This window comes from Podarcis erhardii, assembly GCF_964252035.2.
Source record: "Podarcis erhardii genome assembly, chromosome: 7".
Lineage (NCBI taxonomy): Eukaryota > Metazoa > Chordata > Lepidosauria > Squamata > Lacertidae > Podarcis > Podarcis erhardii.
Window position 1 is genome coordinate 52,649,646 of NC_138511.1, and position 14,832 is coordinate 52,664,477.

The 14,832-nt window shown below is 44.2% G+C and overlaps 1 protein-coding gene and 1 long non-coding RNA gene across 2 annotated transcripts in view; one reads left to right on the plus strand and one right to left on the minus strand.

Annotated features, from left to right (window-relative positions):
* Positions 1-1,265: 1,265 nt before the first annotated feature.
* Positions 1,266-10,619, minus strand: LOC309347650. Its single transcript, XR_014159002.1, has 2 exons — positions 9,650-10,619; positions 1,266-1,569 (listed from the first exon to the last, which is right to left on the minus strand). It is a non-coding gene; the product is annotated as an uncharacterized lncRNA (long non-coding RNA).
* A 1,019-nt stretch (positions 10,620-11,638) lies between these two features.
* NFATC3 (nuclear factor of activated T cells 3) overlaps positions 11,639-14,832 on the plus strand; it is a 57,850-nt gene continuing 54,656 nt past the window's right edge. Inside the window, exon 1 of the mRNA XM_081871566.1 lies at positions 11,639-12,109. Coding sequence (XP_081727692.1) covers positions 11,962-12,109 — 148 coding nt within the window. The 5' untranslated portion in view covers positions 11,639-11,961. The remainder of the gene's footprint in view (positions 12,110-14,832) is intronic.

Consider the following 14,832-nt stretch of genomic DNA (forward strand, 5'->3'; position numbering starts at 1 on the left):
ATAATATATTGTTGGAATGGGAAACTAAGGATGAAGAGGTCAAGTGTGTTATGATAAAGTGGGCAATAGATGTGGGAATAATATTCAAATGACAGATTGGGAAATACTATGGAAGAATGATATAAAATTTACGGCCTGTACCTTATTTAAAGAGTTTGACCAAACTGCGGGGGGCAGTGGAAGACAGAAGTGCCTGGCGTACTCTGGTCCATGGGGTCACGAAGAGTCGGACACGACTAAACGACTAAACAACAACAACCTTATTTAAAGAGAATTATATGAAAATGATGTATAGGTGATATTTAACAATGATTAAATTGGCAAAAGTGTACAAAACAAGGGAAAATAAGTGAAATGTAAAGAAAGGCTGCTCCCCGAGCTTGTGGGATTGGCGGTGGGGGAAAGTCACGCTTCCCCCACCACCAGCCCCGGGGAGCAGCGGGAAGGCTCCCCGACCTGCTCTTTGGGTCGAGCAGCTCTGGGGTAGCCTGCGAAGCCTCCGCAGGGCAGCGGGGAGCCTTCATCTGAGCGAGGCTCTCTCACTTCCCCCACCTCCCGCAAAAGCCCCCAAGAGCCGCATATTTTTTTTCCCTTGAATCCCCCCCCCCAAAAAAAGTAGGTGCGCCTTATGGTCAGGTGCACCTTATGGAGCGAAAAATACGGTATCCAACAACGGCCGCTCAAATATTGCTAGTCCCCACTAAGGAAGATTGGCAAATTAAGTTAATGGAATATGCGGAAATGGCTAAACTAACTGGGAAACTTAGAAATCAAGATAGTAACAAATATAAAAAAGGGTGGGAAATGTTTCTTGCATATTTACAAAAGCACTGTAAGGAAGTGAATACATTGGCAGGATTTTAAAAACACTTGTAATGCTATGGATAATGTTTAAATTTGGAGGTAATTAGAGATAAAGACTTTATTGACATGCATAAATGAAGATAATACAAAGGAACCAGGGGAGGGAGTGGAGGGAAGTCGGGGGATTCAAGTAATCCCACAATGTAGATATAATACTAAGTGTATACAGTTATTTTAAATGTTTCATTTTATTTCTTTTTCTTTAATGTAATGGTTTTATTGTGAAAATTAATAAAAATGTGTGTGTGTATTTAAAATGATGAATTTCACCAGCATCTTTTTAAAATGTTGCTTTGATGCTAGAAAAACTCTGAGCCCCCAAAAGCTTCTTTCACATGCTTTCTTCATATGTTCTGTGCACAGCTCTGAAAACAAAAGGACAAATTTTGGGTTGACTGATCTTAAGAGACCAAGCAGATTAGTTATACCCGTTGGTTACCAGTAACTTTAGGTATATAACCTTGGATTTATTGATATATTTCTTATATAAATTATTAATTTGTAACAGTCAATATTTTGAGTGGGAATGCATAATAGATCAGAGAGGCAGGCTGCTGGCCCGGCTTGAATGAGTGCCCTTGTTGAAGTTGTGAGCTTCCTTGAGAAGAGAGCGAGTTGTCTTCTTTGGCTCCTTGACTAACTGTTGCATCAGAAGTTGCTGATAACAGCCTGCCTCATCTGAAGAGATGTGGATCAACCCGGATCCTGATGGGCCAAGGAAGATGGAGAAAATAAGGTCAACTTCATTTGGGGGCGGCCGCCGAGACCATATAACACCGGTCTTGAAAGACCTACACTGGCTCCCAGTACGTTTCCGAGCACAATTCAAAGTGTTGGTGCTGACCTTTAAAGCCCTAAACGGCCTCGGTCCAGTATACCTGAAGGAGCGTCTCCACCCCCATCATTCTGCCCGGACGCTGAGGTCCAGCGCCGAGGGCCTTCTGGCGGTTCCCTCATTGCGAGAAGCAAAGCTACAGGGAACCAGGCAGAGGGCCTTCTTGGTAGTGGCGCCCGCCCTGTGGAACGCCCTTCCAGCAGATGTCAAAGCGATAAACAACTACCTGACATTCAGAAGACATCTTAAGGCAGCCCTGTTCAGGGAAGTTTTTAACGTGTGATATTTTACTGTATTTTTGGTTTCTATGGAAGCCGCCCAGAGTGGCTGGGGAGGCCCAGACAGATGGGCGGGGTATAAATAATAAATTATTATTATTATATTATTATTTGGGTAAGGGCATGAGAGATCGCTGTTATGGCATGTGAGCATACACGCTGCATAAGAAAGGTGGTTAAAATATGTAATTGGACTGTTTGTGACATCAGGTTATATAAACCCAAACTGTAACACTTTTCAGTTTAGGCTTCCTGTAATTTTATGCATTACCTGAAAAAAATACCTTGTCACATATGTATTGTGTACCTAACTGAACCCTGAGTGCCTCCACCAAATGGAGTGATGCTGGCTATCACCAGAGGGTGGGGGGTTGGGTTTCGATAGCAGCACCCGTGTTATGCAACAGCCTTCCCAAGGAAGACCGACTCTCCTAAGCAGGGATGAGGAACCTGCAGCCCTTCAGAGGCATTGCTGAACTCCAGCTCCCATCAACCCTGATCATTGGCCATGCTGGCTGAGGCTGGTGGGAGTTGGAGTCCAACAGCATCTGAAGGTCCACAGGTTCCCCATTCCCAAGACTCAAACAGTACAACCCTAGTCATGTCTGCTCAGAAGCAAGCCTTCCCCTCAACTCAGTAGAATTTGCTTCTGGATGAATATACAGGTATGGGATTGCACTGTAAGGTTATTATATACTTTTGGAATACTTTTGGGGTGAGAGCTGAGGGCCACATGCCAGTGGTAAGCAGGGCCAGAGGAAAAAGTGCACAGAGAAACAAATGTGATTTTTAAAATCTTTATACAGTATGCTTGCTTCTACACCTGCTCAGATACTCCTCTCTTCATCCTCCATCAAGGCAAGCAAGAAACATTATGAGAGTTCAAGGGCACATTCCAGCCTGGCAGAAACACTCAGGGAATGAAGTATCACAGCCTGGGGAGAGGGGACATGGCCTGGGAAGAGTTCTGAGAGCCAGACAGAGAGGCCTGGAGGGGCCACATTTGGCCCCTCAGGCATGAGGCTTCCCAGTCTTTGCCTACTTAGCATTTGAGGGCCTAATTCACCAGTAATATTCCTGTTCATTTCAAAAGGGTTTTCCTGGCTGCTGGATTGTGCCTTTCGTTTGTTTCTTGCTCTACTTTGCCTGCTCTTCAGAAGGAGTTGTCGAAGCTTAATTACCTCAGGCCATGTTTCCCACAAAGAGGCTGCTTTGGCTGGGTTTCCATTGGCAAAGCTGCCATTCTGATATTTCCAGACTGAAACCGGAGGCCTTCTTAGTGCTTCAGATGAGGTTCTATTGTCAAGCAAAGCCACACCTGTGCCAACCAGGCATTTCCTTTGGAGTAAGAGACTGTTGGAAATAGTAATAATAACTTCTCACACACCTGAGGGGAAAATAGTGCTAAATGTTGAGCCTAGCCTTCCTGCAGATAATGGAACTATAATCTGAAGCTGAGGACACACCCAGCATTGCTTTGGAGTAGCTACCAGTCTATGCATCCCAGGCAAACACAACTGTGTTGATATTCACTAAAGAACAAGAGGGATTTTCCTGTACCTACATCAGAGTCCTGGCACTAGGAGAACTGCTGCAGTCTTTACTGCACGCCACATATTGCCCCTGGAATGTGTGAGAGATCCAATGTGGCAAAGTCTGGATCAAATGCAGAGGGAGGCCAGTTCAGATGTCACGGTGTGGTTGGAAGATTAGCAAGAGCTAAAATCTACTATATATTCTATCAAAATTGGTGGAAGAAGGGGTAGCCAATGTGGTGCCCTCTAGATGTTGATGAACTACAACTCTCATCATTTCTGATCACTGGCCATGCTGCCTGGGACTGATAGGAATTGGAGTCCAATGTCATGTTTATATTCACAAGGGCATCTCATCAAGTCAACAACACAGCAGCAACAACACAGGTTAAAAACAGTCTCCAGTTGAAAAAAAAACTCTCCAGTTGAAGCAAAAGGGTTTTTTGCCTGAGACATCCACAATCTAGTTGCATTGGTCAATTTAAATTAACTAACAGCACCAATTCCATCAGACTGCAGAGCAGGGGGAGATATTCAGCAAGGCTATTCAATGGCCTCTACTGAGAGACAGCTGCTTTTGACACTCTGCTTTGACACTCAATTGTCACTTAGTTGTACTATTCCATTCAGACCACCTGGACTGTTTCCACTCCAGCTGCTTGGTTTAAGAGCTGTCACTTTCAGAACCACTGCCTGAGCTTGCTTTCCCCTCCCTCCTCATTCTCCTTTCCTCTCCTGTCATGTCTTTTCAGTTGTAAGCCTGAGGGCAGGGATTGTCTTACAATCTTTGTAAGCTACGTGGGGAGCACTTTCAGCAAAAGAGTGGGGTAAAAACCCACTACCTCAATTCAGTGCTTAGGCTGTTTCCTAAGAGAGAGAGAGCAATCAAGTGCTTAGGCTCTCTCCTCTCTCATGGCTTAATACAATGTTGTTAGAGTTCATCACACCAGTATCTCAGGGTCAGCCTTACCATTAGGCAGAGTGAAGCAGCTGCCTTAGGCAGTAGGTGCCTGGGGAGATCAAGTGAGATGTTGGAGAACAGAGCTGCATGAACTACATGTCTTGTGCTCTGCAGCCCCTAAGCTACTGCCATCATTGTACACTGAAGTGTAGTGTACTCTCTCATCATTAGTGCTGAAGTAGGATTCAGCTACAGATCCAGTTGGCTTCTGTACAAGGAATAAGATGAGGGGATGTGGCATCTCTAGTGGCAAAACTTCTTGGGCCAGCCCTACAACATATTCAAAACGGGAAATTGTGGGTTTAAGTTCTGACTATAACCCAAAATTCCAAACCATGGTTTGCCAATCAGGGATCTAGCTAGTGCTTAAACTGCAGTTTCCTAATTTGGACCATAGCAGAAAAATGTGGTTTAATGAATCCTGGGCATACTGCATTAAGATGCCAGAGTTGAGGGGAGGCTAGGCAGGGCTGTGGAAGCAGAAAGTTTGTTCCTCTTCCATAAATTGTTGTTATTACTGAACCAAACTATTACTGAACCAAAACTATATTACTGAACCAAACTAAAATATTGAACTGGACATAGATGATCATGAGGAAAAATCACAACTGGCCTGAAACGGGATGTGGAGAGGGGATGAAGAGGATGGGTTACTCATCCTGTCCTTTCTTAGTGACAGTCAGGCTATACTGTAGTTTTAAGCTACAGGGTGAGGAGAAAACTAAATTAAGTCAGATTACTGTGAGACTGTTTCTAATAGCATCAGCTTCAGCCTAGCTGTAATCATTTCATTGCTGCATATACAGATCATTACATTCAGCAAATTCAAACAGCTATATTTTAATTAATCTGGTTCTTTTGCTGTTAAATGATATGGCAGCTGTTCTTACAGCTCATATCACATTACACAGTTGGGAATCAACAATGCGATATTTACACTTTTGCTTCTCTTTTGAGCCCAATCACTTTTCTGAGCAATAAACCTGTCCCCTCAAAAAAAGAAAAAGATCATTCTAACAATAAGATGGAATTTATTTAATATAATTTTTCTGTGTGCAGTGAACAGTTTTTAGATTAATATAAAAAGATGGATATGGCAGTAATGTTCTTATGCTAAAATAGTGTGCATGGTTTAGAAAACCCACCCTGCCCCTGCCCCCACCCCCGCCCTGCCCCTGCCCCCACCCCCGCCCTGTATCTTAAGTCCACAACAATGAGGACCACAGTCAATCATAGGGACAGCTGTTCACACTACTAAAGACAATCCTGTATTTCATTTTAGTGCTATTTTCTTACATTTTAAAACATCTCTTAAAATGAAACCAGTTTGACCCTGAATATAAGCATGATTACTCAAGAGTAACTACTGAAATAAGAGTATTAGGAAATAAATTAGTCAAAGTATTGGGATATTATCTCTCATCTTCTAATACAGATGGACACTGGATTTTTTTTTGATGTTAACATTTTCCACCGAATAGCAAAGGTAGTGAAAAGAACAATTACAAGATAGTGCCTTATGATTATTAAGTGAACATAAAACTCACCATCAGTCTGTACTGTTTCAGCCAAGAGTCACATCAGAGAACAATAATGAAAAAACCAGAAATAATTGCAACAAAAGAAAATGTTCACTGTAGCAACAAAATCTACTTCTTTATCATACTGCTGAGAAGAGAAAATAGGCTCTCACTTTAGAGGCCTGCCATGGTGAATTCAGCCACTGCTAATTGGGTCTCTTGATTATAAGAGGCTGGCAGAAAAATCAATTTTCTGCCATTCAGACCAATTAGCTTTCCCAGCTGGATCTGAAAAATCTGTATTAACTGCCGAAAACAGCAATAAAATAATGTGGCATGTCCTCTATAGAACTACTGCTGCAAGGGTAGAGACTAAAATAATGAGAGATTTTTTTGAAAAATATATTCTAAAATTGCAGCTGGCATCAGTTGCACCTTTAGATTAGCTATGGTGGCTCTAAGAGTAGGGTTAGAAATAAATTTCAGGTAGCAGTCTGCAATAAACAAAAATCTGCCCTTATTCCCTTATGGGGGACACAAGAGCCCTTATAGAGTCCTTCGTAGGTTCTCCATTGCTCAGAGAAAATAACAGAGGCCAACCAGAGAATATTGAGAAACAAAGCAGCTTGTAAGTCTGATCTTTATTGAACTGTTGCAACAGGGTGCTCCCCTCACATGCAGGAAAGGAGGAGGACCCAGAACAAAGGTGTGTCCGCCCTTATATAGACATTTTAAATTGCCCACCCTGGAGTCCAACCCCCCCCCCATAAATCATACCTACATTACAGAAAGGATGGTCTACAACAGAAATCTGAGTGCATTGTTTATCACCTGTTAATGGTCACTTGATTGGATACCCTGGGGAGCCTGGCCAGTCTTTTGTAATGACAAATACTTACAGGTAGTTCCTGAGCCAGGTCACAGGCTCACCCTATTCATACACAGACATACCCTTAAGACAGGATTTATGAACAAAAAGACGATGGGGAGGCTCCCCCTCCCCCTCCCTCCTTGCAGAGAAAACATTTGTTCAGTTTGGGAGTCAAAATGGTTTCAGGGCGGTCCTCCTGTGCTGCTCCAGACATGTGGTCCACACATCTTTGTATGTGCTTGGTTGGTACATTTATGAACATTTATTATATATATAAGACCTTAATTTTTTTATTTCAACTCAAATGCAAATCTCTATGTAATCATGTTACACCAAGGAGCTAATGAAACAGGCTTTGTGGATTCAACATCAAGCCAGCTTTACTCCCTCTCCCTCACTTTGCTTAACATCCAGCCTGTTGAGGTATTTCTGAAGAACTCAAAAGCTCACTCACTAAGTATTTTGTTACAGGTAGGTAGCCGTGTTGGTCTGCCATAGTCAAAACAAAATAAAAAAATTCCTTCCAGTAGCACCTTAAAGACCAACTAAGTTAGTTCTTGGTATGAGCTTTCGTGTGCATGCACACTTCTTATCTGAAGAAGTGTGCATGCACACGAAAGCTCATACCAAGAACTAACTTAGTTGGTCTTTAAGGTGCTACTGGAAGGAATTTTTTTATTTTGTTTTAAGTATTTTGTGACAGTTTAGGTGGACCTAATAAAGGTATTGCCTGTCCATGGATTTTGGAACCATTCTTTTGAAATTGCTTGTTGGCAGGCAGTGACAGTTGGGGCTCTTATTTCATCTGGCATAACAGTCAAAAGTTGCCTTGAGGATGTCACTGTATTAAGAAATTCCTTAACGAGAAGTGCAAGTCAACTCCAAATAGTAAAAATAGAGAAATAAATGAAAGGTCCCAGCTACAGTAACACAACTGCAATGTTTCCCTCTTACTGGAAGATGTTCAACATTGCAATAATAATTCTAGACTCTGGAGTTAACGATCTTACAAACACACATACCTTTTTAGTCAAAACAAAACAAATTCCTTCCAGTAGCATACCTTTTTAGATTTATTTTTTCCATTCAATTTATGAATCACTTCCTATCAAACCTCTTAAAGTGATTTAACAATAAAAATGTCAACAATAAAAACAATTTCAAATAGATACAAGACTGGGAGGGAACTCTCCAAATAAAAGCTTGTTGAAAAAGAATGATCCTCAATAGGCACTGAAAGAGACAATAGGGAGCGTATTCATTTGCTTCTCTTGAGCAGGAGCCTTGTAAAATCTTGGTTTCTCCCTCCCTCCCTCCTCCACCTGGGAAGAAAGAAAGGCAGTGCAACAATGCACTCCCTTCCTCATGAGGTGCTGGTGGAGAGACTGAGAGTTGCTAGTATTTTACAAGCATCCTGCTGTTCAAGAGAAGCCCCTTTCAAAGTAGATAGGCAAAACCAGGCCCCCAATCCAACCCACCTTTTGCAAGACTGCTTGAAAAGGGGCTTCTTTTGAGCTTAGCCCTGCTTGTAGAATACTGTACTAGCATCTTCCTCCCCACTTCAAAGAGTGCTTCTTCTTAAAGTTTAAAACATGATAAGCCAGCCTGGCTGCATTTGGGAACCCTTCTGCTTATTTTGCTGAATAAGGGTCTGGACATATGTGCCAAAGTGATGGCATCACTGAGTATTCCGTGTCTCGCCCCCCCCCCCCCAGATCTTAAGAAAAAGATGCTTGATCAAGCTTCTCTTTCAAGCAGTACTTTCCCCACCCTCCCTCCCTCCATGCTGCCATTATCACTTGTGTTTTTGCCTCATTGGCCCAGGCCCACCCCTTCTTTCTAATTTGTTTAGCACTTAAAATAATCCAAGTGCTTTGAAAAAAACATAAAGTCCCCATCTGGTGATCTGCAGCAGATCCCTTGAGACACAGTGAAAAGGGGGGGGGGCAGGGAGGACAGAAAGAGAGAATAGCTTTATTTGTACAGCTGCAGGTGAGCTAAGGAAGGTGTCTGAGGGCAGATGCCAGCTCAGAAAAACATCCAATTTTAGAACAAAAAGAAAGACCTGCAGAATCATACCAGTGGTCCATCTAATCAGTACAGTGAATTTTTAAGAAAGGTAAATTCCATGTTAGGGAGCAGTAGGAAAGGAATTGAAAATAAAACGGTCAGTGTCATAATGCCTTCATCCTAAATTATGAAGTACTCTACTTCCCTTTGTCTGTCCTGAATTGTCCCACATTCAGCTCCACCTGATGGCCTCATTGGGTTCCAATATTACTTTCTCTACACCCTGCACAATGTTTTGCACCTCTATCATGTTCCCCCTTACCTCTTAACCAAAAAGCAACCAGAATTGTACACAAGTACATTCCAAGTGTGGCTGCAACTTATTGACCTGCAGAGTGCTCTGGGCAGTTCATGGTGCAAATCCAGGTTCTTTGATGGCATGGGGAGGGAGAAGGCACCGAATGTGTACTGAGGAATTACTTGATGGCAGAGTTCCCAGCCGAAAAGACAGACCTTTTAGATTCTAGGTGGTTTTTGGAACGTTTTCAAATTTTCAGGAGCTGGGGTTGTTTTGTCTTGCTGTGTTTTGTTATGTTTATTTGTGAGTTTATATGTTGTATGAATTTATTTTATTCACAATTTCCCACCACCCTGTAATTTTTTTATGAAGAGCTATTAGAATACTTTTAAATAAATAATAATTTGTGGGGATCCCGATGAGTTGTTCCAGGTACTGTGTTTCTTTAAAGAGTAATAATACTAAACTCAGTCGGACTTACTTCTTGGGAAATAGGATTAGGCCAGTGCTGTCAACAGGAGCTCAGAAAAGGCACTCTCTATATACTCGGAGGCACCTTCATCTTTTCCCGTCGAGGCTTGGCTTAAGTCATCTCAGAATCTAACTAAACGGGCATAAACCATCTGGTGTGCCCGTGGACAGTTGCTTGTGCTGCATTCACAAAACAAGCGAGTTCGCTCCCCAAAAGGGCAAAGTCAGGAGGTCTCTTTAAACCAGACATTGTTGGACCACAGCTCCCGTCAGGCTCAGTGAGCGCGGCGCGACCATTAGGGATGATGGGAGTCGTAGTCCACCAAAACAGCTGAACCCACAATTCCTACTGGTTTCTAGTCACGAGGCGAAAATGTTCTGGCCGTTTTTTTACGTCACCGGGCAAACCGCTTTAGCTTGCGTAGGGAAAGCCAGACGAGAGAAGGGCGAGGGAGGAGCCCCGGGGACAAAAAACTTTCCTGACGGGCGGAAGGAGAGGCTGACGGGTGTGGCTAAGCTAAAAAGCAACGGCTGTGAGAGACTGGCTGCGACGAGAGCGTGACGTAAAAAGGAGGCGGGGCCCGCGCGTGCCATCAAAGCTAGGGCAGCGGACAGCTGGCGGGTGGAGTGAACTGCTCTTTAAGGGCCCAGTGCCTGTGGTTGACAAAGACACTTCCGGCTTCTTATTGCGGTTCGAATCCTCTTGATGAGGGACTAGAGCTTTGGAAGTACATAGGAATCAATGTAAAACGGCATACAAACAGCAACTCTAAAACGAAAAGCAGATTTCTTAAGAGGTTGCATGGCTTTGCGGTGATCATACCTCTGTTCCCCTCATTCTGCGCTCAAAGTAGAGAAGTTATAAGCAGGTTTCACGTTAAATACTATACATTTAAAGCGTATTTCCCGCCACTCCAAATAATCATTTTCCTTTACATTTCTATCCCCATGCTTTTTAGGTAGTCCCTTTCCGTAAGCGTGCACCCAGTCTTCTTTTAATTGATTGTATGTCGCTGTACTGGAATCGAGTAAATAAACAGCGCTGTGTAAAATGGTTAGAGTTTAAGACTGGGGTATGGAAGACCAGGATTCAAATCCTTACTGAGCATGTTGCTCAGATTGCCTCAGTCACTCTCTGTCAGCCTAACACACCCTGTCAGGCTGATGAGGAGGTCCGGAGCAGTCCAAAGCTTGCTCATGATAATGCATCATTTGTGGAATCTTTTGTTGTTGACCAACATTCGGCCTTGCTCTGTTTAGTTTTGAGTAGATATGCATAGTGGGATCAGTGGTGCTGCTAATGCAAGGATCTGGGTGAAAAAGAGTTCTGGACCTGTAACAGAAAGATAGCGCTCCGTGCGTGTAATCAAGCTGTTTGTGTGGCTCTGCTGTTTTCATTTGGGTCTACAAAACAGAAACAATAGTTTTATTCCCTACTGCGAATGCTTTAACGACTATGAGCATGACTAATGTTGGATGCAATCCAATATAACTGCAACAGAGCATTACATTCCATACATCTGCTGAAGTTTATGTTCACTTAAGATTGTGCTATAACAATTTGCACAGTAGCACAATGCAACCTAGATTTAAATTAAATGGATTTATTCCCAGGCAAATGTCTGCAATCCTAATTTGGTGAGCCCGATTCTAGCCAAGAGGCTCCACCTCTGTGTATGCATACACTGTTGTTTTAAAATAAATGTTTCTTAAATTTTGAGAATACAACCCCAAATAATCAATAGGCTATACTAATCAAGCAAAGGAAGATGTAAAAAGAAAAGAAAAAAACCCAATAAGCCCGCACTGTTAGCGCCCCTGAAAACTCTTGTCTCTTTTCTCCGTTCGCCAACCAATAAGCGAGCGGAGGGCTCGAAATGGGCGTGGCGCGATGGCGGAGGTGTCGCGTGAGGGGAGTGGGCGTGGCCCGGCGCGCGGAGACCCGGGAGGCGTGGCCTTCGCAGCGGCTTCTAGTCGCCTTTCCCCTCCCCTCCCCCCCTCCGGCACTTGTGAGTGACAGGCGGGAGTTCAGGAGCTGCGAGGACGCCGAGTCGCCGTTGCCGCCGCCAAACCGTGGAAGAAGAAGCCGCTTTTTCGCCGCCCGGAGCGCTGCTTCTGCCGCCTCCTCCCCTTCTTCCTCCTCCTCTCTTACGCAGTACTATGAGGCGGCCCTGACGGGGGGCGCCGCAGCCCGCCCGCCCTTCCCCCCTTCCCCCCCTCCTCGTCCCCCCCTCGCTCCCAGCCCCCTGTCCTCGCCTCAGCCCAGCCCAACGAAGCCCGGCGCGGCGGCGGGGTCAGGGCTCCCCACCCGCCCCCCGATGACTGCGGCAAACTGCGGCGGCGCCAACGACGAGTTCGACTTCAGGCTCATCTTCGGGGAGGACGGGCAGCAGCCGGGCCCGGGGCCGCCGCCGTCGACGACGACGCCACTGCCACAGCCGCTTGGGCCTGCCGCCGCCTCAGCAGGTGCGTCTCGCGGACCAGGCTGGCTCTCCTGTTGCCCTCTGGCGCGGGGGGGGGGGAGGCGGCAGCTTTGCACCTCCTTCCAGCCGCTTCGGACGCGACGGGGCTTCGGGGAGGTGCTTCGGCGGGGTAGGGGGAGAAGATTGCCACCAACCAAGTCCTACTCGGAGCAGAGCGGTGGGAATTAACGGACCTGAATTAGTCACGCCCTTTTATTTCGTTGGGACTACTCCGAGCAGGTCTTGGTTGGCTGCAGCCCTTGATTTCCCTACCCGAGTCGCGCTGGCCTTAGGGTTGGTGAGGGGTGTGCGCGTGATGGTGGCCCTGCGATTCAGCGCACGTTTAATTTGTCTGTAATTAATTCTGCTGTAACAGAAGCCCCCCCCCCCCAAGATTCTTGCGGAACTTTGAAGCCTGATAACAAACTTCTCCAAGTAGACGAGTGTAAGGTTACTCGGGAGTAAGGTCCAGTGGTCACAGGGCCGGCGTGCGTAGGATCCGGGTCACAGGGCGTGGCTGCTGTGTATATATTGTGGACGCATAGAGTAAGCCCCTTTTGGTTCCACTGACTTGATTCTGCGTAAGTGTATGTTAAGTTACTTGGAAGAAAGTGACATTGACCCCAGTGACAGGATTGATGTGCGTGGAATTGGACCACGAGGTCATGAGCGAGGAACTCTTGACGGAATAAATTTATTCGAGATTAAGAGTGAATCCTATTGGAACCCATATCTACTAAAAAAATTAATAAACATGGTCAAATCTTCTTCAGGATCAGTGTGCGTATGATCAAGCTGCATGTCTTATTTGGTTCAATTCAGTGACTTAAATATATGCTTGGGGCAATCCAAAATAAGCCTACATGGGAATAGATCTTGTTGGACCTAGTGGGACGTGATTCAGAGTAAGCACACATAGGATTCAGCCATATGTCTGCTGTAAAAGCTAGGCACATTTCACTAGTGAGTAATTGTTATTTTTTTAGGTAACACTAGCAGGACAGGTGCCTGCTTGGGGCAGCGTACAAACTAAAATTGGGCTCACTTCTGAGTGTAAAAAATGCATACAATTGTATGCACTCTCAGGGGACAAAGTAGCATTGAACTCTGTAACTATGCATAGGATTTGACTCTTACGGTAGCTTCAGTCTTTCGTACATTTTCTTCAAAGCAAGTCCCATTGAACTTTATACTCTTGTTATGGAATTCTGGACATTCTCTCCCACCCCACCCCACCCCATCGGTTCTCTTCCCCACAAATGCTCAAGGACAGATGGATCAGAGAATGAAGCTTGCTTCTGAGTAAGCATGAATAAGATTGTTAGTTCTCCAGGTCCTGAATGAGGAAATAATAATGAATGTTTTGTTTGGGCTCAAAGATCCCAGAAAGTGTTGTGAGATGTTGAACTCTTGGTAAGGGAGACTGTATATATCCTCTTTGGAAACTTCTGTGAAGCTGATAGAAAATAACTTGGGTTGAACATTGTGTATTTTGCACATATGAGGCAGCTGTATACTGAACTGGTTCATGTAGCCCACTATTGCTGCTTCTGACTGCCAGTGACTCAGGCCAGAGGTTTTCCCCAGCTTTGTCATATGAGATCCTCTTAACTGTCAGGGATTGAACTTAGGACCTCAGCGCATGAAAAACACATCCTCTACTACTGAGCTATGAACTCTGTGTTCTTGGAGGTTCCTGCGGCGTTAAGGCAGCAGGCGGGTAGTGAGAGAGGTGGTTGGAGGTTGTATCTGGAGTTGTCTTTGCATACGAAAAGGGGTGGGTGGTTGGGGTGCCCAGCTGTAATATTTCATTGATAAAGCAAATTTCAAATGGTCATTAAGTGAGCTGAACTTGGGATTCTGCAGCCAGCTTTTATTTGAATGGTTGGTGCTTTTACAAACTGATGTTAAATCAAATACCAAACTTAGCAAATTTAAGCCTCAAACCAAGAAGCCTACTGGGAGAGCTGGCATTCAGACTATTTATTTGTGATGTGGTCTGTTAGTTCCATAACTTTCTGGGAAGTCACTGGTTTATGATTCTGTTTTCTGGAGGTGTTTGGTTTATTTTGGGCAGTTTTTTTAAGGTAGTTTATTTATGGCAGGTGGGATAACGAAGTAATTTAGTGTATATGGTCTGTAAGAATTATGCAAGTACTGTAATGAAAAAAGTGTAGGAAGTTTCTATCCTCCAAGAAAAAAATATAGAAAAATAAACCACTTAAACACAAGAGAAGTCAACTACCATTTTTTTTTAAAAAAATACAACATTCCTCTGGGGGACACAAACCTGAACAGACTAGTCTGCTATGCCAAAGGCTATGCAGTAGTGTGAAAATGGAGGAATTGGTGGTGAATCTGTCAAGCTGTTGTCTTGGGAAGTAAACTGCTTGTGGAAGATAAATACTGTATTTACTCGAGTTTAATGCACCATCAAATCTAATGCACACCTCAGTTTTCAGAACCTTGAAACCAAAAACATATTTGTTGGCGAATGTAAATGTGCCATTGAATGTAATGCACAGCTTAATTTTTGCAACGTTATTTGGCCAGAAAAAGTGAGTATTAGATTTGAGTAAATACGGTATATTCAAATCACCTTGGCCCTCAGTGGTCCTGAAAGCTGCATACCTAGAATTGAGGAATCCTGAAGTGCCTTAGTGAAATAAGTGCAACAGGGTCTCAGTAGCATGTGCGTGATGATTATGAACAAGCTGCGAAAAAGGA